This window comes from Sapajus apella, unplaced genomic scaffold (assembly GCF_009761245.1).
Source record: "Sapajus apella isolate SASKATOON/1434 unplaced genomic scaffold, GSC_monkey_1.0 scaffold16, whole genome shotgun sequence".
Lineage (NCBI taxonomy): Eukaryota > Metazoa > Chordata > Mammalia > Primates > Cebidae > Sapajus > Sapajus apella.
In genome coordinates, this window is record NW_022436956.1 from 24,887,992 (window position 1) to 24,910,123 (window position 22,132).

Sequence of the window (22,132 nt, forward strand, 5' to 3'; positions counted from 1 at the left end):
TGGGTGAATTTGTTGGAGGATTTGCGGTCACAGGTGATTAGGTAAGAACTCTGAATATTTGCTAAAAAGTCTCCCTCTGACTACTTTGGCTGAGTGGGATTTGGTTCCCAGGGAAAATTCCAAAGCCTCCCTGCAAATTGTGAGTTACAATTGAGCAAAACGGGTAACTCATTAAAGGTCCCATTTGATTCATCACTGGCTTTAACAGTAGAAAAATACGAGATGTCTAGAATGTTGTCGGTAGGTCTCTTTCTTAAAAATAAAAGGCTTATTTTATTCTCTCATATTTGGCCAAGTATACTTATAAAAATCCTGCTTTGCAGTGGTCAAAAGAAGGCTCATTTGAAGTAGACAAATTGATGTATTTACAGGAATTCTCAGAAAAACCCCACTCAAAAGGATTATTGGTATCTCTGGATCTCAGGAAATGAAAAGAAGGAACAAAGTGGGCAGCCACAAAGAAAGAATTAAGAAACTGAAGGAAGGGCCGGGTGCCGTGGCTCACGCCTGTAATCCCATCACTTTGGGAGGCTGAGGCGGGCGAATCATGAGGTCAGGGGATTGAGATCATCCTGGTCATGTTGAAACCTCATCTCTACTAAAACAAAAAATTAGCCGGGTGAGGTGGCACACGCCTGTAGTCCCAGCTACTTAGAAGGCTGAGGCAGGGGAATCGCTTGAACCTGGGAGACGGAGGTTGCAGTGAACCAAGATCGTGCCACTGCACTCCAGCCTGGCAACAGAGCAAGACCCTGTCTCCAAAACAAACAAACAAACAAATAAACAAAACTGGAGGAAGAGACTAACTGAAACTCCTTTCTCTTTCTCCAGGTTCTCGACCCCTCTCTGCTATTGCTCTTTCTGCTTTTCCCACTTCTTGTTACCTTTCTTTGCCTGTGTCTAGGACCTAGAAGAGTGGGGCAAAGACCTTCTGGATGGATGGATGATTCCCCATGGCTACAGTATCTGGAGATAACTTCCCCTTGGAAGGGGAAAAATTGCCAGCCTTATTAGAATATTCTAATATGGATTCCATCTTCGAAACTTCCCTAAACTGAATATGCAAAACATAGCTAGAGGGGCAGAAATGATGAAGAAGAAGGAATAAGGATTTTGAGAACCTGGATAAGAGGCTGTCCTAGAATTATGGTATTAGGTTGGCAAGTAGTTGCCTTTGTAACTTGGATGAGGGGAGGCAAAAGGAGTTAGGATACCAAACAGCAAAATAAGACTCACACTACGGTGCCATACAAACCAACTTATGTTTTCTTTTCTTTTTTTTTTTTATTTTTAAATTTACTTAAAGTTCTGGGATACATGGGCTGAACGTGCAGGTTTATTACATAGATATACATGTGCCATAGTGGTTTGCTGCACCTACCAACCCATCACCTAGGTTTTAAGGCCTGTGTGCATTAGGTATTTGTCCTAATGCTCTTCCTCCTCTTCCGCCGACCCCCCAACAGGCCCTGGTGTGTGATGTTCCCCTCCCTGTGGCCATGCGTTCTCATTGAACCAACTTATTTTTTAATCTCAATGTGAAGAAAATCAGCCCTGCCCTTTTGCAGCTCCAGTAACCCAAATGCCTTTTTAGTGATCTGGGACCGCCAGGTACATCAGATATGGTAGGAGTGCATATGACCTTTTCCCTAGATGATGGTACTCAACTTAAAAAGAGTTATTTCCCAGGGCTCTGAAAAGATCTGGAAACATTTGCCAAGGAGCTCTGTGGCACATTTCCAGTCTATAGCCCTGAGTGTGAGGAGGCACCCTGGCTGTTCCATAGAGTTGGTCTGGCTGACTTTGCTTGACTAATGGAACAGGCATGATCGAGGCAAATGATAACCTGTCTTGTAAGGGAGTGCCCTGGCCTCAGGAAGCTGACTGTCTCCTCAAACAAGAGGAGACTGCCTCCTCTCATGCTTAGAAACCCACCGTGAGGTGACCTGGGAGAAGCTGCGATGCTGCTTTTGGGTGGGTCCCCTTTGATTTTCATCAGTGGTTCGCTGAGGCATTTTCTAAATTAACAAGGATGGATTTAAGGGCAGATCAGAATAGACCCTTATTCTTTACTTTTATGGCAGCCTTGTTACTGGGAATTCATGCATAGGCAAAAGAAAAGGTATGTGATGGTAAGGACAGACAAGTTCCTCAGGTATTGGCAATAGGAATCAAGTTTTGGAAAAAAAAAAAAAAGTAGAAAGATAAAGACAAAGAAACTTAAGACTGCAGTGCTACCTTCCCAGTTAGAAGTGTTCAAAAGGGGAGCAAAACCCTTTCTGGGACTACCAACAAATAAGAGAAGATCCTCTAATGAAAAGTCAATAGGTCACTACTATAAGAAGCCAGGAGGCTGTGCATGATGGCTCTTGCCCATAATCCCAGCACTTTGCAAGGCTGAGGCAGGAGGATCACGAGGTCAGGAGATCGAGACCATCCTGGCTAGCATGGTGAAATGCCATCTCTACTAAAAATACAAAAAATTAGCCAGGCGTGGTGGCATGAACCTATAGTCCCGGCTACTCAGGAGGATGAGGCAGGAGAATTGCTTGAACCCAGGAGGTGGAGGTTGCAGTGAGCTGAGACTGCACCACTGCACTCCAGCCTGAAAAAAAAAAAAAAAAAAGAAGCCAGGACATTGGAAAAATGGATGCTGGAAGAGACTGAGGAGGATGCAAGAGATGCAATCCAGCCATGAAGCCTTACCACCCCCTCCAGGGATTTCTCCCCCTGGGAAATCAGACAGGAAATAACTGGCAACTGGCACAAACCAGAAGCAAAGTTGAACCTCAGTGCTGGAAATGGGAGAATCTCATCTGCTTGCTTGTTCTTCCTGCCTTAAGCTTTTCCTGTTCTGTCTTGTGGAGGGAGACTAGAGCCATGAATTCTGCAGTTTCTACTCATCTTTCTCGTTTTACCCTGACCAGTAAAACAAGTTATGGATTTCTCCCAACGATCTCGACCTTTTCTTTTTCCTCTGAGATTCCTGAGCCAATAGGTCCTCTGTTGGAGGAACATGCCTCTCTCTTGTTTCTTACTGCTGTTAATTTGTTGTGAAGGGACCTGCTGTGTAACCTAAGGGGCATCATGTTCTGTACTCTGGGTATCTGGAAGATTCTGGGAGACAGGGCCCTTGAGCTGGTGAATATGTGCTTGTTTACAACAAGAGTACCTGTGTGCTGGGGATCTTCCATGCTATGGGACACATTTTGAAGAACAGAGGTGTTCTAACATCAGTAGCAACTAAAATACCACATAGGAGATGAGATGCTGATTTACTAGAGTCACTGCAATGTCCCCCCAAAATTTCTATAACTTTTTGTAGAGCTCATACTGAATAATAAGATGAAATCAGTCTGCAGACCAAGCAGTGAAAAGGATTACTATACTTTAGATTGGGTTAACTGAAACCTCATTACTTCTATCCAAAAATACCTATTCAGTTTCAGGCAAATGCAACTCCTTATGAACTGGACAACTGGAAATTAGGGGAGCTAAATGAACATAAATTATCTTTTAACTAACATAGTTTTCAAAAGACTTTCAGTATTATAATTTTTCATTTTTCTGTAAATTCACTTTGTCTCATAGCTCTAACAAGATTATCTTTACTCATATTGACTAATATCTTGGAAAAGCACATAAATTCTACTTTTCTGTCTTCAACAGAAGGACATAAAGAAGTCATAATAATATCTCGTATCCTGTAACACCATATATAATTGTCATTGGAGGATTAAACTATGCTTGTTTATTACCGGCACTACATTAGCCACCTACAATGGTTAATAGACAGTAGAGGTGGGTTTTGTAATGCAGAGAAAAATGCAAGGGACCACATATTTTAATACAATGTGCCTCAGTCTGGGATCTAGAAGGGGAGATGATGGGCCAACCACTTTTAGATCTGCCATATCTAAAAAACCGTAATGTTACATATTAATGTTCTCTTTAGGTATATATACAGATACCATTAACTAGGTTAGCCACAGAACAGGAAGGGTTATTTTAGAATTATAACAGTTATCTTCCAATGATAGACAGGGCGAGTAATTGAAAAACATGGAAAAACCTAAAAAGAGAATGAAGGCATCTATAAAAAGAGACTGCCTCTTTTTAATACTTTATATGGCAGTGAAGAAAAGAACAAAGGAACCTCTTTTCAGTTATCTTTTTATTTCTTCAAATTTGATTTTACTACAATTTGCATATTATATAATGCTTGTTAAAAACATTGGAAATTATAGGTGATCTTTATTTCTAAAACTTATATAATACGTATATTATTTACATGATCATAGAAAACCTATTCTTAAAAAGTCTTTTTCATAAATCATCTAAAATCTAATGATACAAATTGTACCTAGAATGTCATATTTCAGTACTCCAAATAGAGATAGCTTTTGAAGATAGTGAAAATAACACAGCCTCTGGAATTTGACAGTTTAAATCTTCTCTTTACCACTTTTCTATGTGACCTCGGGATTCTTATTCTGAATCTCAATTTCTCATCTTTAAAATGAAAATAACCTCACCTACCTTATAGCGTTGTGAGAACCGAATAAGGTAATATAATCTAGCCAAGTGCCTGGCATATCAAAGGCTTCTAACATATCAAACTAACAACACATGTTAGTTTACTTTCTCATGTCCTCTCAGTCTTAATATTTAAGTTTAGAAAATAGAAAAAAGCTTGTTTTGTAATCAAAATGAAACCAATAAAATACATCTTTATTTAATAGCTTTAATCTCATAAAAGTAAACTGTGACTTTTAGAGCAATATGCATGATATGCAGAGATCACTAAATAGTGTTTCAAAAAGAAACAAAAAAAAAATAAGGTAATTATGGGACTCAAAAGGACATGCAACTGATTTTCTATAAACTTCTATATATCATCTTTTATTTAAATTAAAAATTTGACCTGTAAGTTTGCTATATTCTAAGACGTACTTGTATAGGATAGCCTCGACTGGAAAATTAAAGTATAATTATAAAACTTCCGTTACGTTAATAGGTCATTAGATTAACCCACCTTTCATGATAAGGACACAAGTTAGCAGATTTTTTCAATGATGGGGTTAGAATGGAAATATAAAAGTATCTTTTCAGGCCAGGCATGGTGGCTCGCGCCTGTAATCCTGGCACTTTGGGAAGCTGAAGTGGGAGGACAGCTTGAGCCCAGGAGTTCAACCAGCCTGGGCAACGTAGCAAGACCCTGTCTATATACATATACATATACATATACATATACATGTACATACATATATATACATGTGTGTGTTTTTAAAAAGAGTCTTTTTAAACTAGAAAATCATATTTGAATCTTTAGTATCAAAGTCCTTCAAGTTTATAGTTAATTATATCAGAGAAAGAGTATAGATTTTAATCACAGAATAATTATATATTAATATTTATAGAACATTAAATTATTAATAAAAAGTCCAGATGTTCTTCAAATATTTGGTGAATTAATTTCATTTTTTTCTCATATTTTAGATCTGATTTTTACATAAACCATCTTGGACACATGAAAATAGATTTTAAAGGACTCTAAAAAAGTAACTTTAAGACCCTCCTCACTGATGCATTTTTCAATGTTTGATGATTGTTACATTCTCTTACATCTATTCTGTATTCCTTAAGCAGGGGGAAGAAGTGCAGTTGCCTATCATGTTCAATATAAAAATATGGAAACGTAGAAATAGGATATTTTACTTTCTCTTATTGTAGTCCAATTAAATTTCATATTGTATTTGAGAATCTACAATTCATCTCATGGGCAGCTGGAGTTTTTTCTCTTGAAGACTCATAACTATTTATGGATGCCTATTTTGTTATTCTTATATCTATTCAACTTTATTGTCTCTGTTCTCTTTTCCAGTATACCAAAATCATTCTGAAGCTAAATCTGATTCATAGGATGATAAATATTAAACATACCACCAGAAAACTAAATCCATGTCCCTTGTTACAGATCATTTAAATCAATGCTTATCAAGCTGCGTTCCAAACAGAAATTCCATGGTGTCGTAGGACCCTCCGGGAGTACAGGAGGGAATTTTTAAGTGGGGAACAAAACCCTGTGCACCCTCCTCAATTCAAACAGAACTCTGCTTTTGCTTGATTTTAAATATTGGGCTTCCATGAAGATTTGCAGGATTGTACTGCTTTAAATGAAAATAGAAGCCTGACAGTCATTGATTTAGGACAATAAAAATATTTAACACCAAAATTGCTATGGAAGTCTATTATGAAGTAATCATTATCCTTCAGTGGTTATGAGCTTAACAGCAGTACAGTTAAGAGAGGTAGCTTTGAGAACTGGAAAGGGCTAAGGAAAAAGGAAAGGAAAAAGATTTCCTTCACCATATAAGGTCTACAATTTGAGGCAAAATTAATCATGGGAAGCACATCTAGCTGGTCGAGATCCACGTGAATTATCAGTCTAAAGATAATGAAGAAAACTATCTGTTAAGTATATGTAAAAAGGTCTTATTAACAAAAGTAGACAACATGGACTCTAATCACTTTTTTTCCCCATATTGTATAACTGGTGTAACACTAGTTAGGTGAAGATCTGTGATAACTTTGTTTCTATGTAATAGGATTACTAAGGCTGCCAAGTTTTAGGTTAGAGTTTAAAAAGCATGCTTGAGATAATAGGAAAATTCCTCGCAGATTGGTCTATTAAACCACATGATATTGAAAACTGGTGCAATGGAATATAACTTTAATATCTGTCCTTGTCAGGCTCTACAGTGATATAATTAAACAACAACAAAAAGCTAGCTCTGATTCTTGAATTCGTTTCATAGTCTCTAAGGATTTTCTTTGAAAACAGTAAGAGAAAAGGGGCACTACCGAAGAACCTGTAATACTTGACACTCACCTAGAGGGAATTTAAGCAATCCTTTAATGAATGTTACTTCCAGTAAACTGAGGCTTACAAAACAGTCTACTGAGAGGTTATTTAATAGAAATATAATGTGAGCCACATATATAGTTTTAAATTATCTGGCATAGCACATTAAAAAGAGTAAAAATCAGCTGAAGTTAATTTTAGTATGTGTTTCATTTAGCTCAATATATCAAAATTTTTAATCTATAAGTAACATAAAAGTTATTCAAATAGTTTACATATTTTTGTACTAAGTCTCTGAAATGTGGTATGTATTTTACATTTACGGCATATCTCAATTTGGGCTAGACACATTTCAAGAGTTCAACAGCCACATGTAGCTGGTGGCTATCTTAATAGATCATGCAGGTCTACTGCCCATAATTTTGATACAGTTTTGTTGAGACAGCCAAAAACAAATTTGTATGAACTCTGGGAATTTTTAGTCTCATCTGTCTCATCTGAATTTTTAGTCCATACATTTGGACTAGGTGTCCAGGATGATTTATAACCATAAATCAGTGCTGCACTTAAATGATAACCAGGCAACAGGAAAGCAAAACCAACCAAACAACTGAAGGCACATTTTACAGCCTAGGCAAGAAAGCCTTCACTATTTGAATTTATATTAAAAAGAGTCCTCAAGTTTATACAGCTTTATAAAGCAGATTAGATACAGGAAAGGCTTTACACTTTTTAAAAGATTAATCAGAAGCTTAAATCCTGATTGTAGAGACTGCTAAACTCTGCGTGGCTTAGTTCATTGTTCTTGATACAGGGGAAAGTTATCACAGCTTAATGCATTTTCTCTGTTCATATTCTGACTCTGTGATCTATATCTGATTTCTGCTCAAACTTTATGAAGATTACATCAGTGATTTACCTGCAGTGTTTTTTTTTAATATTCCAGTTAACAATCAGATGTGTACTAATACCAGCTGTTTTCCAACGTGACTCTTTGGGGGACTGAGTATAAACTCTCAAGCAAATGGTTATTTCTCTATTCTCTGCCATTTGACTGGTATACAAAGGCAATGATGTTCTTGGTGCATCTTTTTCCAGTAGTTGTCCACAATTTAACCTTTGCATATATTTTCAAATATAAGTGGGTCTCTTTGTCTCCAATCTTAGTGCTAAATCCATTCTCTACATTTCTCCACAGATTTTTTCTAAAGGCAAATGTTACTATACCACTTTTCCCCTTGCTTAAATTCTTCTGGTAGTTGCCTATCACTAACAGAGAGGTCATACAAGCATGGATCCCACTGGCAAAAGTGGTTCAAAACCTGAGACTATTAGCAAACCAAACATTTATCCTAATACTCCCACAAACATGCAAAAATAAGGCCTACCTACCAGTCACGGGAGAGATTTAATCTAAATCCAGAAACCTGGGTTCACTGCCCAAAAGGTAGGGCTTGCCATGATAAAGAGGGGAAAAGTTTCAACAGTCTTCGTATCAAAAACACAAGACTGCTGTGGCCAGCTTCCACTCTAACACTCAACAGAAGAATGTGTGCTATGGTATCATGTGGAGGTAGCCATGAAGCTCTGGGCTTTTTCTTTCATCATTCTTATTTTATATAACATTTGGAAGAAGCGGAAATAGAATATGGAGATTTAGTTAATTTTGATGAAGTCAGATGACTAGGTCATGGAAGCATATTGAAGAGCTCAAGCACTTTTCTGTACCAAAGGGCTCTTACATCAATTGATCATATTCCCACTCTAGATGGCTCACTAGATTTTTTTTTTTTAATGAGGTCTCACTCTGTTGTCCAGGCTGGAGTGCAGTGACGAGATCTAAGCTCACTGCAGCCTCTGCCTCCCGGGTTCTTTCCTTCATCCCACCTCAGCCTCCCGTGTAGGCATGCATCACCACATCTGGCTAATCTTTTTTAGTAGAAATGGGATTTTGCCATGTTGCTCAGGCTGGTCTTGAACTCCTGTCCTCAAGTGATTCACCTGCCTCAGCCTCCCAAAGTGCTGGGATTACAGGCATGTGCCCAGCCCGGAGTACATTTTCTTAACCACAAGTCATCTAAACCTAAAACCAGGGAAAAATCTAAAAAGCACTGGATTCATTTAAGGAAATAAGAATTTAAACTAGAAGGTACATGTGGTTAGAGACTAATTCTATATTCCACAAGAGTAGAATGCTAGAAGATGTATTTTTAAATAACTCTTCTGGTAATTCTGGTATACAGCTATGGTTGTCGGTGTTCCTCAAGGATCTATGACCTTCCTTCACTAATTCCTCCTTTAGCAATTTTATGGCTTTTGGTCTTACATATTATCACTAAGGTAATCATTCATACATTCTGGATTATTACAAGAAAAAGATCATTTTTGTGGTCAAGTTTGGGAAAGATCAAACAAAAAAAGAGGTAATCCTACTGAAGTCCTTCTCAAAGTCATATGCACATTCTATACCTCTATGACACTTGGTGAGATTCTCTCTACTCCATTAAAAGGATTGTTTGCATCCAAACTGATCTCCTACCTCCCATACATCACGGCAAAAATGATCAGTATAAGGCACAACTCTATCCTTGGCCCTCCTCTACTTAAAACCCTTCAATTACCCTTAAATTAGAGAGCCAGCTTTAAATTCTCTAGTAAGATATGGCTTTAATCTTTTCAACTTCATTTTTCTCTTTTTTATATGATGAAGAGTATAGGCTTTTAAGTCAGACATTTTTGGGTTTGAATTCTGTTTTGTCTTGGTAAGTAATTCAAATCTTGTTGCATTTGCTTATAAATGAAAGAAAGATAATACTGCCTCCACCCAAGAAAGCTATTTAGAGGATTATAAGGTTGGTCCTCCTCATAGTCTATGTGAAAGAACTTGCTATCACCTACAGAACACAGTAGTTCTCTAATTTCAGCATACATCATTATTGGAGGGCATACTACTTACAAAATGATGCCTGAGTTACACTTTGAACTTGACTTGGTAGGTCTGCATGGGGCTCTAGAAGTGCACTGTCCAATATAGTACTCAATAGCCACATAAGGATACTGAGCACCTGAAATATGGCTATTCTGAATTGAGATGTGCTGTAAGACATACACCACACTTCAAAGACTTAAAACCAGAAGAATAATGCAGGCCAGGAGTGGTGGCTCATGCCTGTAATCCCAGCACTTTGGGAGACTGGGGGGGACAGATCACTTGAGGTCAGGAGTTTGAGACTAGCATGGCCAACACGATGAGACCCCAGCTCTACGAAAAAACAAAAAAATTAGCCAGACCTGGTGGCATGTGCCCGTAGTCCCAGTTACTCAGGGAAGCTGAGGGGGGCAGAGGTTGCCGTGAGCCGAGATCATGCCACTGCACTCTAGCCTGGGTGACAGAGCGAGTGAGACCCTATCTCAAAAAAAAAAAAAAAAAAAAAAAGGTATTCAATAACTTTAAAATTGATCGTTAGCAAGATATTTTAGATATGTTAGCCTAAACAAAATATATTAGTTCCATTAATTTTACCTGTTACTTTTTACTTTTTAATGTAGGTACTAGAAAATGTAACATGACATACATGGTTTGCATTGTATTTCCCTTGAATAGCACTGATACCAAATCTGCATTTTCAACAAGTCCCTCAGATGATTCTCTGGTAGGCATCCTCAGGTCATCTTCTGAGAAACTGCATATGAAATTCTAAGCTCTCTAGAAGAAGAACTGATGCTTTTATACATATATCTTTTTATCTTCACGGTGCTAGAAGACTGTGAGCAATTACCCATAAACTGATTGAATTTAGATGTGCTTTAAATATTGAACCATCACAATTACAAAAAAAAATTCTTTTAAAATTTCATTTAATTTTAAATATATTTTTTTGGTATAGGTAGGTGTTCCCTATGTTTCTCAAGCTGGTCTCAAACTCCTGGCCTCAAATGATGCTTCCACCTTGACCTCTTAAAGTGTTGGGATTACAAGTGTGAGCCTCCCTGCCTGGCCAAAAAAATTATCACTGAAAGTTTTTTGCTTTTTTTCCCCCCAGCTCCTTAAGAATTATTTCTGATTTGCATTTATTGAATGGAAACAATTCAAACTACAAAACAATTCAAACAACAGCTTTGGTTTGTCCTCAAACCAATAACATGCATGACTTATTTTCTATCAGAATTAGGGTTATTTAACTTCATATAGAAATAGATCATTTGACTAGATTCCAAAATTGTTGAATATTATCATATCAAGTTATTAACTTAAAACTACTGATTAATACTAAACCAGGAACATACACTAATTTTTTTTTTTTTTTGAGACAGAGTCTCCCTCTGTCACCCAGGCTGGAGTATCTTCGCTCACTGCAAACTCTGTCTCCCGGGTTCAAGGGATACTTCTGCGTCAGCCTCCTGAGTAGCTGGGATTACAGGCACCCGCCACCATGCCCAGCTACTTTTTGTATTTTTAGTAGAGACAGGGTTTCATTATATTGGCCAGACTGGTCTTAAACTCCTGACCTCAAGTGATCTGCCCACTTCAGCCTCCCAAAGTGCTGGGATTTCAGGCGTAAGCCACCATGCCTGGCCCACCCACTAATTTTTATACCATAGAAATTTAGCCAGATAAGGACAAAAAGAGACATATCTGAGAAAAGTGCGTCTCCATACAGAGATAAGTGAAGTGAAGATGGCTGAGTGCCCTGAAAGAAGAGAAAGGAAAACTAATACTTTCTAAAGTTAACATCAGGATACGGAAAAGTGTTACTTTAATGACTGAGACGAAAAATAGCTACAAAATTAGAAATAGCTTTTAAAGATTATTTGGAAATAGTTTTCAGTAATGATTTTTCCACTTACCTCATTGCCACATTGCTGCCATCAATAACTATTGGTCTCAGATTTTCACCATCATCTGTTACAATCTCTTGCATTGGAGATTCAGACCTCTGAGATTCCAGGGAAGAAGTTTCCCGTGTTACGGTGTTAATTGTACTAACTGTTTGATCAGCCTCACTTTTATTTCCAAGTTTGACAAGTTCTCCCAAAATATCATTGATTAAAGCATCAGTACCAAGTTTGTTTAGCACAAGCTGAACCTGTTCTTCAGAATAACCTAACTTAAGTGCAAACTCCAGTTTTGTTTGGTATTCTCGCAACACGTCGGGTGGTTTCTTTGCTTCCTTGGATGTAGTCTGGGACTCATCAGGTTTAAAGTCCTGCAAAATTTCATTGCGCTTGAGTATGTGAGGCTCTAAACAGGGAGACCTGCAGAGTTGCCTGTGAGTCTTAGTTAATAAGCCCGGCTCTACTGAAATGCTACTCAACTGTACTGACTCATGATCACAATTTGTGTTTTCTTCAGAGTCACCAGAGCTTGCATTCTCTTCAGACACCTCTTTTTCATCCTTCCCTGCATGAACAGTATCCATAGTTGGTTTTTCTACTGCTGACCAAGGTACAGCTGCACTTAACTGTGGGTCGGTGCTCTCCACATAAAGGTGGCTGAGGTCATGCCCTAGGTGATCCTTCAAGCCCATGAAGCTGTTACGTGTACTTGACTCCACTTTGCTGTTTTTTCTGTATTCCTGAATGCAAAGCACCCCGTATTCCTAGAGGAAAAATGTAAAATGTTTAGAATTTCATAGTTATGGCTTGATTTCTGTCTCAATGGAGAAGTCGGAAGAGAAATACTCAACTACTGAATACCTAGTAATACTTTGTATTTTGTCTACATCCTCTCCTCCTAACACCCTTGCCAAGAGAGTATCACCTGCCATTTTTCAGATGAAGTAGTTATGAATTAGAAATAAATGAAGTGATTTATTTCTTCATTCCTCCAAGGCAACAAAGTAAATAAGTAGAACTGGATTTTTTACCCAGTTTCATCTGACTCTAAAACTCATGTTTTCTCACGATATCATGCTCCTTCTCAATCTCAATGGATCAGATTTTTCTACTTTTAGGACGGCTTATAATTCTAGTGTGACACATAGAATATTATCAAAATGCATGTTTTAAATATTCACGACAGGTTATTTACATTTTCTCCAACAGAATTCATAAGTACCTATAAATATTCTTCTAAAGAGAAAGTCACATAGAAAGGAAACATTAACTTATACTTGAAAAATCATTATTAATCTGGATGAAGCTTAATAGCAACCTGAAAAACTTTCAACAATAATATAGACACTGCAATGAAACAGCACATATTCTAAGATAGCCAGAAGGGAATTAAATAATTACAAGATGAGTTAAATTATTCTTAGTGATTAATAGGGTTTTGCCTTAGTAATCATGCTTTTTTGACTATGGAACATGGTAACACAATATAATTTCTAGCATTATGCTATCTTTATGAAGTGCCAGGGAAACAACAGTCTATTGCATTCCAGGAAAAAATAAAAGTTGTTTTATTCTATGTGCACTTATGGAAAGCAGAGATGATATCTCACATAAAATTAGCAGCAAACAATTAGGCATATTCAATATATAATATCTCAGTTTCTTGAATTTTATGGCAGAAAATGTTCCTGTATTTTATCAGATTAACTAGCCATTAATCTGCATTTGGTTAAAGAGTAATCTTTTTTTTCCTATTTTTCACCACATAGGAATACTTTTACTACTTAAAATTGGTTTGTTTTTTGCCATTTTACCATTTTCCTTAAAGACTATTGGAAACATTATTTCTCTATTAGGAACGGGTTAGAAAAATAAAACTATTTTCTCTGGTACTTCATTGTAAATTCTAAGAACTATAGCCACATCAATGATTTACTTTTTTTTTTTTGAGATGGAGTCTCATTCTGTTGCCCAGGCTGGACTGCAGTGGCATGATCTCAGCTCACTATAACCTCTGCCTCCTATATTCAAGTGATTCTCCTGCTTCAGCCTCCCAAGTAGCTGGGATTACAGGCGTGTGCCACCATGCTTGGCTAATTATTATATTTTTAGTAGAGACAAGGTTTCACTATGTTGGCCAAGGTGGTCTTGAACTCCTGACCTCAAGTGATCCGCCTGCTTTGGCCTCCCAAAGTGCTGGGATTACAGATGTAAGCCACTGCGCCTGGCCTCATGATTTACTTATTAAGGCAATTCTAGTGTTCTGGCCAGGTACAGTATTAGCAAGCGAGTGGTAGTTGAATTTCAGACTGTCATAAAACACCTATTTAAAACTAACCTAAAAAAGAAAACTGAGGAAATGTTTCTAAAGCTCATCAACATCATATTTACACTAGAAAATACCTATTATATAAATGTTAAAAGAAAATGCTAAGTGATTTTCTGAGAAGTCACAAATTTGAAAGCATACCTGGTAAACTTTAATTAGAGAGTCAAGTAATGAAATAAATTTTATTAACTATGGTAAATACTAGAGAAGAGAACATGGAATCTTTAGCTTGATAAAACACTTAAGATTCCTTCAGTGTAGAACTCCTACACACTTCTACAGGAGTTTTCTCAGGGCTTATTCCCTGAGAAGGCAGACAACTTTAATATCATTGTTCTACTAATACAGCATTCATTAGTTTTAAAGAAACATCAAATTCCCCTAGCTCCGGATTGTCCAACTCATAAAAAGAAATATCCCTTAGGAGAGCTCTATATACATCTGCTTCATTATGAAGCTGTGTCCATTTCAATTTTTTCCTATTAATGTGGATACGCATGAGCCCAATTATTTAGAATTGAAGAAAGGGATTTTAAAAACAGATTTTTACATCCTGTGATTTATTAACTACTGTAATATACTAACACCATAATGCAAGTAACAAATCACAGCAGCATCCTAATAAAGGGATACAGTTAAAAGTCCACACCATGGTCTTCGTGGCGCTCTCACCAAAAAGTATCTTAAACGAGGAAAACCTATTGGAAGCTGGGCTGCCTGGCAACCAGAAGCTGGTTGCTAAGCTGCACTCCTTTAACATGCCATCATGAATGCTAGCACAGTGAAAGAGTAATTTGGTATGAACAAAAGCCTATAAAAGAGACTGGGACTTAAGTGCGTCTGGTTTACCCTCCGAGAACAATGCAGCTGCCAAACCAATCTGGAAGCTCCGACATCATTGTTCTGTAAACCCCACAATCTGCTCTGACTGCAGGAAGTGCATTTAATGGGCAACATTTTTGATCTCCCCTGAAAAGTTTGGGTTTTGCATAAGTGCTGTTGTGAGATAATTCTTCAAGATAATGACTTGCTGACCAAATCCCTGAATTGACCTAGGAAATATTTTTTAATATTGAGCAGTTTGGGGTTTTTGTTTTTTTACTATATCAGACAAGATGAATGCCTTATGAAAAATACAACCACTGGCAAATATTAGAAAGAAATGTTCTGCTTAAAGGATAAGTGCAATTATTATTCTTAACTTTCACATTTTTCAAAGAAACAAAATCAGATACTGCAAAGTTTTTAAACTGAAAAGTAATCACTCTAAAAAGTATTTAGATCTTTCTGTATCTTTGATTTAATATTTTTAAAAAGTGTCAATGAGACTACCTAAACCTGCTATACCATGTAATTTTATTATATGGCTATCATGATACAAGGGGGAAAATGGGATTTTCAGTTTTTTAAAATAACTAAATCACACAAACCTCATTTGTATACCAATGTGTTTAGTGACTACTACACACTTTTAACGTATAATAATTTATGTAATTTGCACATAATTTTAAATAAAAAGTTTATAATAATTAGGTTTACTTTTTATTGCTAAGGATAAACATAAGCGTGATCTATTTAAAAAAAAATTAACATCCAATTTTATTAGGCAAATAAGTTTTGTCTTAAACTATTCTGGTTGAACTTTTTTCACACTGACAGGCCTCTCTCTTCATCTTCTAGATTTCATTGGTTAGCTCACAGAAGGTTATCCAATGTCATCGTGTACTAAACAAGCAGTTAAATGATTTTTGGTCCTTGCAAAACAAGAGACTAAATAGAAACAGTACAAATAGGGAAAAATGAGTTCAATTTCCAGGCCTAAAAGCCACGTATTTATTCTATGTCACATACTACAGATTTGAAATAACCTGATTTGTATTGATCCAAATGGTAAAGATTTGGTTTTTAAAACTTTGATCTCTAGAATGCTTACTTACCCACTTGTAATTAGCAAATCATTGCCCTTACTTATTAGGGCATTTAAAAACAACCCAGAATTTGGCAATATCTTGAAATCATTCAATAGAAACCTAAATGATAAAGATTTAAAAACAAGATATTTTAATAGGCTGCTGTATTTGTTAAAATAATAAAACATGTAAAACTTACAGGAAATTGAGAAACTTTAGAAGAAAGAATGGTATATAATTTTATTTTTGTTTAGTGCTTTAAAATGATTAATATAAACTTTAAAAGGATGGAAAAGACCATTAACAGCACAAAATGTATTATTACATGTAAGGTAGAAAATACTTTTCTCCTCATTTCCAAATGAATTATTAAGACTTTTAAGTTTGCATTTACTGAAATGCAAACTCATATAAACCATCTTAAATTTAATCAATGAAATAGTAACTAACAAGGGTAATTTTGCTAATTTCATGAAGCAGCATAGTCCAAGTTTCACGAAGTAGGTCAGTTTTTGCTCCCATAGTTATAAAAAAACTCCAAGAAAGACAGCTAATTTTTAAACTGTATTATCAGGGCTCCATTATAATTAACCTTAAGACACTATATTCTTGAACACAAAAGGAACTGGGCCAATATATAATGATTTGTGAACAAATTTCTATAATTACAAATATAGAAATTCCTTCCAGATACTGTATTGGAAACTCAATTTTTCTTGCTAAAGGGCAACCTAAAAATTAATTAATATTATTTGTTGAAAAAGAACTAAATATTCATGCTAATTTTGTAGATGATGATGAAGTGTAGCTAATTCTTTTAATTACAAAAAAGAAACTTTGTACTAGCTGAATGCAGGTTTATAATATAATGGCTATTCACTAGAAATGTATTGTACACACTGAAGTTCCTCCATCTAGTGACCAAATTTTCTGAAACTTCTCATTAGTTAACTTGGATAATTCTTCATCTAAATCAGATTTAAGAAAATGTTTTTTTTTTTAATCCTAAAGAGCCTCATATTAATCAGGAATATTAGACCATAAACCTGTTAAGCCGATTTGTTTGTAATGTAAAGTTACAATGCCATAAAAGTGGGTTCTAGTTGTTAGCCAAATGGTAATACTATGAGAACAATGGAAATAAAATAATGAATATGTAATAAATACCTACTGCTGTAGTCTCTGTGTATTTAATTACCATTGTATTTGAGTGAGTGCTGTTGTCTGCATCCCTCTAGCTAACAAAGGAGGGATGTCCCTTTGAACAGATTGGTTAATGCTCTGGGGCAACAGATGTCTACTGGAACTGCAGGAGACCAGCAACTGGTGGCCTGCCCATCTTCGGAAAACTTTCAATAGACTTATGCATATGTTCACACAATAGGGCATGTGGTAGAAATGAAAACCTCTTTTTAACCCTTTATGCGCTTTCTTTCCCTCCCAACTGATAGATGCAAGTCTTTGTCTCTTCCTCCCTTCCCCTTTACAGAACTCTTGAAGAAAATAGTTCTTGGAATGACATCTTCAATCTAATGTCTGAAACTAAGGGGGAAAAAAAAGATGAGAGTGAAGAAATTAGAAACTGCACATGAATACTGAGACGGCTGACAAAGCAACTGAATGCTTAATCATCACATCTAAAACAAGTTGAAACATCTACCTATATCAATCCATCTCCCCAAGCTAGACTTTTAAGACAATAGAAAGTTCTATCAAATCTTATTTTATAGCACCTAGGTACGACAGTGACATCTTAAGAAACTTAAGGCTTTGACAAGATAAAATTTAAATTCACCATTGATCAAAAATATCTGAATATTTATTATAATTCGACTTTAAGTTCCCAATGATTATATGTCATGCCTAATGCCTTATAAATGTTCATGAAGCTATAAGTAATTATTTACATAACTCTAGAATAGAAAAATGTAAAAATCTGCTTTGCAGACATATTTTACAGAAAGAATTTAATTTTCTGGTATGTTGGCCACGATGTAATAATTTGTGGACTTTCATTTGAAGTGCTTTCTATCTTTTACAGAGTTCAAATTAATACTCTGAATATTTACCAAAGTTTAACTTCCAAGGCATTAAAGTAGCACAGATACTCACGTTAGCAGGAAAATACAAAGACATTGGTTTCTGTAGCAGCTTCAGCAGTAAACTCCTTAACACAATTTTAGCTGCAGACTCCCAGGCAGGCAAGAAGAACAATGAATGGTTGAACAGATGGAATGGCAATGTCTTTGCTTAACCTATTACCGAGTGGAATAACAGCCAATCATAGGCCAGAAAGCTCACAATTAGTTGGCCGGGCAGATGCAAGACAACCTCAGCACCCTGCGTCAGGTTCGTAGGTTTCTAAGATAAGCAAGTTGATGTCATTGGCAGGGTCTGCCCGGGGCAGCATGTGTATTAACGAGGGGTGTGCAGCAACAATAGGCCATACAAAGCTGACTAGTAGGCAGCTGCTCTATGAGAGCAGAGTCATTAGGGAGCAGGCTGCCAACAAGAAACACCTGGCTTGGGCAGACTTCAGCTTTTCCTCCTTGCTTTTAATGCATGAAACAAAGAAACCAATTATATTTTAAAGTAGTAAAAGTTGCATGTTTTCAAAAAGTTGAAGCTATACCGTAGTCTATTAGCTTTTCGTTTTTATTAAAGAAAGAAAATGAAGTGCGTCAACGTAGCAATTAACTATTGCAGTATTCCCTGTCTTTAATAAGTGGCGAAATGAGACACAAGGTAAATAGTAAAACTATTTCCCTGGCAATAGTGACAAATCTGTATTTTTAAGTATTTGTTAATTTGTTGCAAGACAAAAAAACAAAAAGAAGAGATGATGAAAATACGATTGCAAAAGGAAAAGACTTAAGAGATTACAAATAGAACTGATTTTAAAAATTCAGTGAAAGTGTAGCATAGTAAGATGAAATACAAGTTCTGTCTAACTTTGTGCCAATGAGTCACCTAAACTGTAGATTTAGACAGAAGTATTTAACTTCAACCTAAAATCATCAGAATAACCTATCCTATGTATGTCAAGTAGCAGTGTAAAATTTTTTTACTATGGATACTAGTTAACCATGTAATTAAAGAGAAGCAAGTCTTTCATTATATTTTAATATACAACATATTATAACTGCTTAAAGTATTTGTATTTCATAAAATTTTTAAGATGTTAATACTCAAATTTCAGCTCAGGAACAAGTTAACATTATAAATACTGTGATTTTTTTGTAGTGTATAAAGTATATAAAAATAAGCCCCGGTGGTGAGTAAACTTCTTATCCCTGATTTATTCAGTTTCAGACTGTAGCATTTATAATACTATGAACTACTTGTTTTTGTGGGCTGCATAAGTTATACCTTGAGTGGCCTCTGATTATATACAAAAAAATCAATCAAAATGTAAACACTATAAGGCATTGTAAACGTATTTCCCTACTAAAGAAAAAGGAAATCTATAGCTGTTCTACTATTTACTTTGTGATGTAGAACACAAGCACATGCACATTCCCTCTTCATTCCAGTGCAAATTAAAACAGTGAAGGCAAAGAACTGCTCTTAACATACAATTTTCTGCTATAGGCTGATTTATGCAGGGCCTAGATTTTTTCATTATATGATCATGAAATCTAAAGATATAAAATGTACCCAAAACAATCAAAATCAATCGCCTTTTATACACAAATACAGAAGCTACACATAATTAGGATCATTTGTGAATGGTTGAAAAAAAGTAACACTAGTTTGGGACTCCTGGCCTTGTCTTTATTGTGCCTACTCAAATGCAAATGAGATCGTCTCTATTTACAAAATAAGAAGATCTACATGGCTAAGATTTTTCAGTTATCACACTGAAAACACTCCTTCTGTCTACTAAAAACTGAAAATTATTGTTGTTTCCAGGAAGAAAACTAAAAGATAAAGTACCACATTACAGATTATCATTTGTTTACAGCTATTTCCTCAAGAGAGTTCCAATATTTTATTGATGTATGCCATTCCAAAAATGGTAGAAAATTTAAAAATCGATGAAAATATTTTTGAACTAAATATAATTACTAGGTTCTAAATTACAAACTAATTTCTAAAGTAGACTATTCTTTCTTCCACCAAGGGTTATAGCAATCTTACTGAAATACTTAAGGTGATAGTCGAATTTCATAAACCCATCAAGGATCAAGATAAAGCATCTCTAGCATTATAGCTTATTGGAAATTACAGTGTGAATTACACAGAATTCAAATGTCACATCTTGGGTAAGCATATGGATGTCCCGAAATGAAGAAAGTTAGATTTTATCTTTTTTTTTTTTTTTTTTTTTTGGTGGTGGTGATAGTTCTTGAAATCTCACGAGTAAAAAAGGTATCAGCCCTGAAAGGAAAAAGAGAAATCAAGTCCACTGTTAGGGCTAAAAAAATGTAATTCTTCTGGTAAAACTGAGATTGATTGAGTAGGATAAATATGAAAAACGTAACATACATCCGTACAAAGTAGTTACAACTGAAACCAAATAAAACCTAATAGCCATGCACTGATTAGAAGAGACAGTGAGGTCAGTATTTATGAATTCATACTAGAAACTCTTTCTTTTGTATATATCAAGGAAACTACTTAGTATGAATAGACAGTCTTCTCTTTTCTCTGGGGTTTTCTTCCTTCTCTTTATCCCTTGCTACTATAGTTACTACTTTATAGCTTTAATTTAGGAGGAGGATTCTGCTCACTAATGCCTGCCACTGTGAACACAAAGAATGAGAAAACTACCCCAGGGCTCAGCAGGAAGCCTGATCTCTAGCACTGGATTAAGCTTTTTTGCAAACAGCAAATAAAGGCAGTGATCTGAAAAAGCTAATCAGATCCTGCTGTGGTATTTAGACTATCTCGGTTGCTAGTATTGGATAATGTTAAGCACATTAAAACATCTGTAGGTGAAGACAGCCCACAGTCTGGCTTTCTTAGTCACATGGCCCTAGTCCTCTTCCCACTGCAGGGCAAATACAAACAGCTGGGCTGGGCTCTGTTTGGGTCACTGCAATAAATGACTGAGCACAATGCACACATATGACAGAAAAAAAAAAGTGTAGTTTTAGGAGTATTATACTAAAATTTGTCTATGCCAAGGGTGGCTCTAATATTTGAAACTTCAACCATTTGAGAGGGGCTTGTACTTTTTCTGAGTTCACAAGTAAGCTTTGATGCAGGGGTATGGCACCAATTATCTTTGCCACTGTTATGGGATCTGAATTCACTTCCTGGGACCACTTTCCCAATATGGACCTTGTTCTTCTTTAATATATAATCTCTCTCTCTCTCTCTCTTTTTTTTTTTTTTTTTTTTGAGGCAGAGTCTTGCCTGTCGCTCAGGCTGGAGTGCAGTGGCACGATCTCGGCTCACTGCAACTTCCACCTCCCAGCTTCAAGGGATTCTCATGCTTCAGCTTCCCCATCACACCCAGTTAATTTTTGTATTTTTTTTTTTAGTAGAGATGGGATTTCACCATGTTGCCCAGGCTGGGTTTCAAACTCCTGGCCTCAGGTGATCTGCCCACCTCGGCCTCCCACAGTGCTGGGAAAGCAGGCATGAACCACAACAAATGGCCTATAATCTCTTTTGATCCTAATGGTAACACCATGGAAGTAAGATTATATCAAATTTTCCCAGTTGTCCCCAAAATGTCGAAATTAAAATTTTAACCGAAAACTATTATTTTTGAGAGTTAAAAAAAGAACAAACCAACCAACAACAACAAAAAGCTAGTTCCTACACATACTGTAAAAGAATGAAGTAAAATCAAATAGGCATTAATTCTAATATCTGAGAGTTATATTTAGGATGTTACACAGGCTGTGAGATCTCTTATAGAAAATGACTCTTGAAAAATGCTATTTAAAAGGTATTAAAAACTAACTTTAAATAACCACAAAATAATGCTAAGAATATTGCCTGAATTAAAGACAAATAAATTTGTTTTTTTTGAGGTTGCTATAGATCAGGAGAGCGCTAGTTAACAGAATATCATAAGGTCAAATGTATTAAGAACCTGATAAACATCTGAGGCATGCCAATTCCAGAAAGTACTGTTGAAAGTGTTAGACATTCTCCTAATTCCTTTCCATCCATGAAAACCATGACACTTTTCAGAGAAGAGGCAGACACTCAAAGTCCCAACAATAGCCTATATTT

General features: G+C 36.1%; 1 protein-coding gene across 6 annotated transcripts in view; it reads right to left on the bottom strand.

Moving 5' to 3' along the window:
• ZC3H12C (zinc finger CCCH-type containing 12C) overlaps nt 1-22,132 on the bottom strand; it is an 84,078-nt gene that overhangs the window by 23,087 nt on the left and 38,859 nt on the right. For 5 of the 6 annotated variants that reach the window (XM_032285652.1, XM_032285647.1, XM_032285649.1 and 2 more), the window contains exon 2: nt 11,714-12,465. In XM_032285652.1, the coding sequence (XP_032141543.1) occupies nt 11,714-12,393 (680 nt within the window). In that variant the 5' untranslated portion in view covers nt 12,394-12,465. Of the gene's footprint in view, nt 1-11,713; nt 12,466-18,052; nt 21,301-22,132 lie in introns of those variants that run through there. The other variant, XM_032285648.1, reaches the window with a different exon arrangement.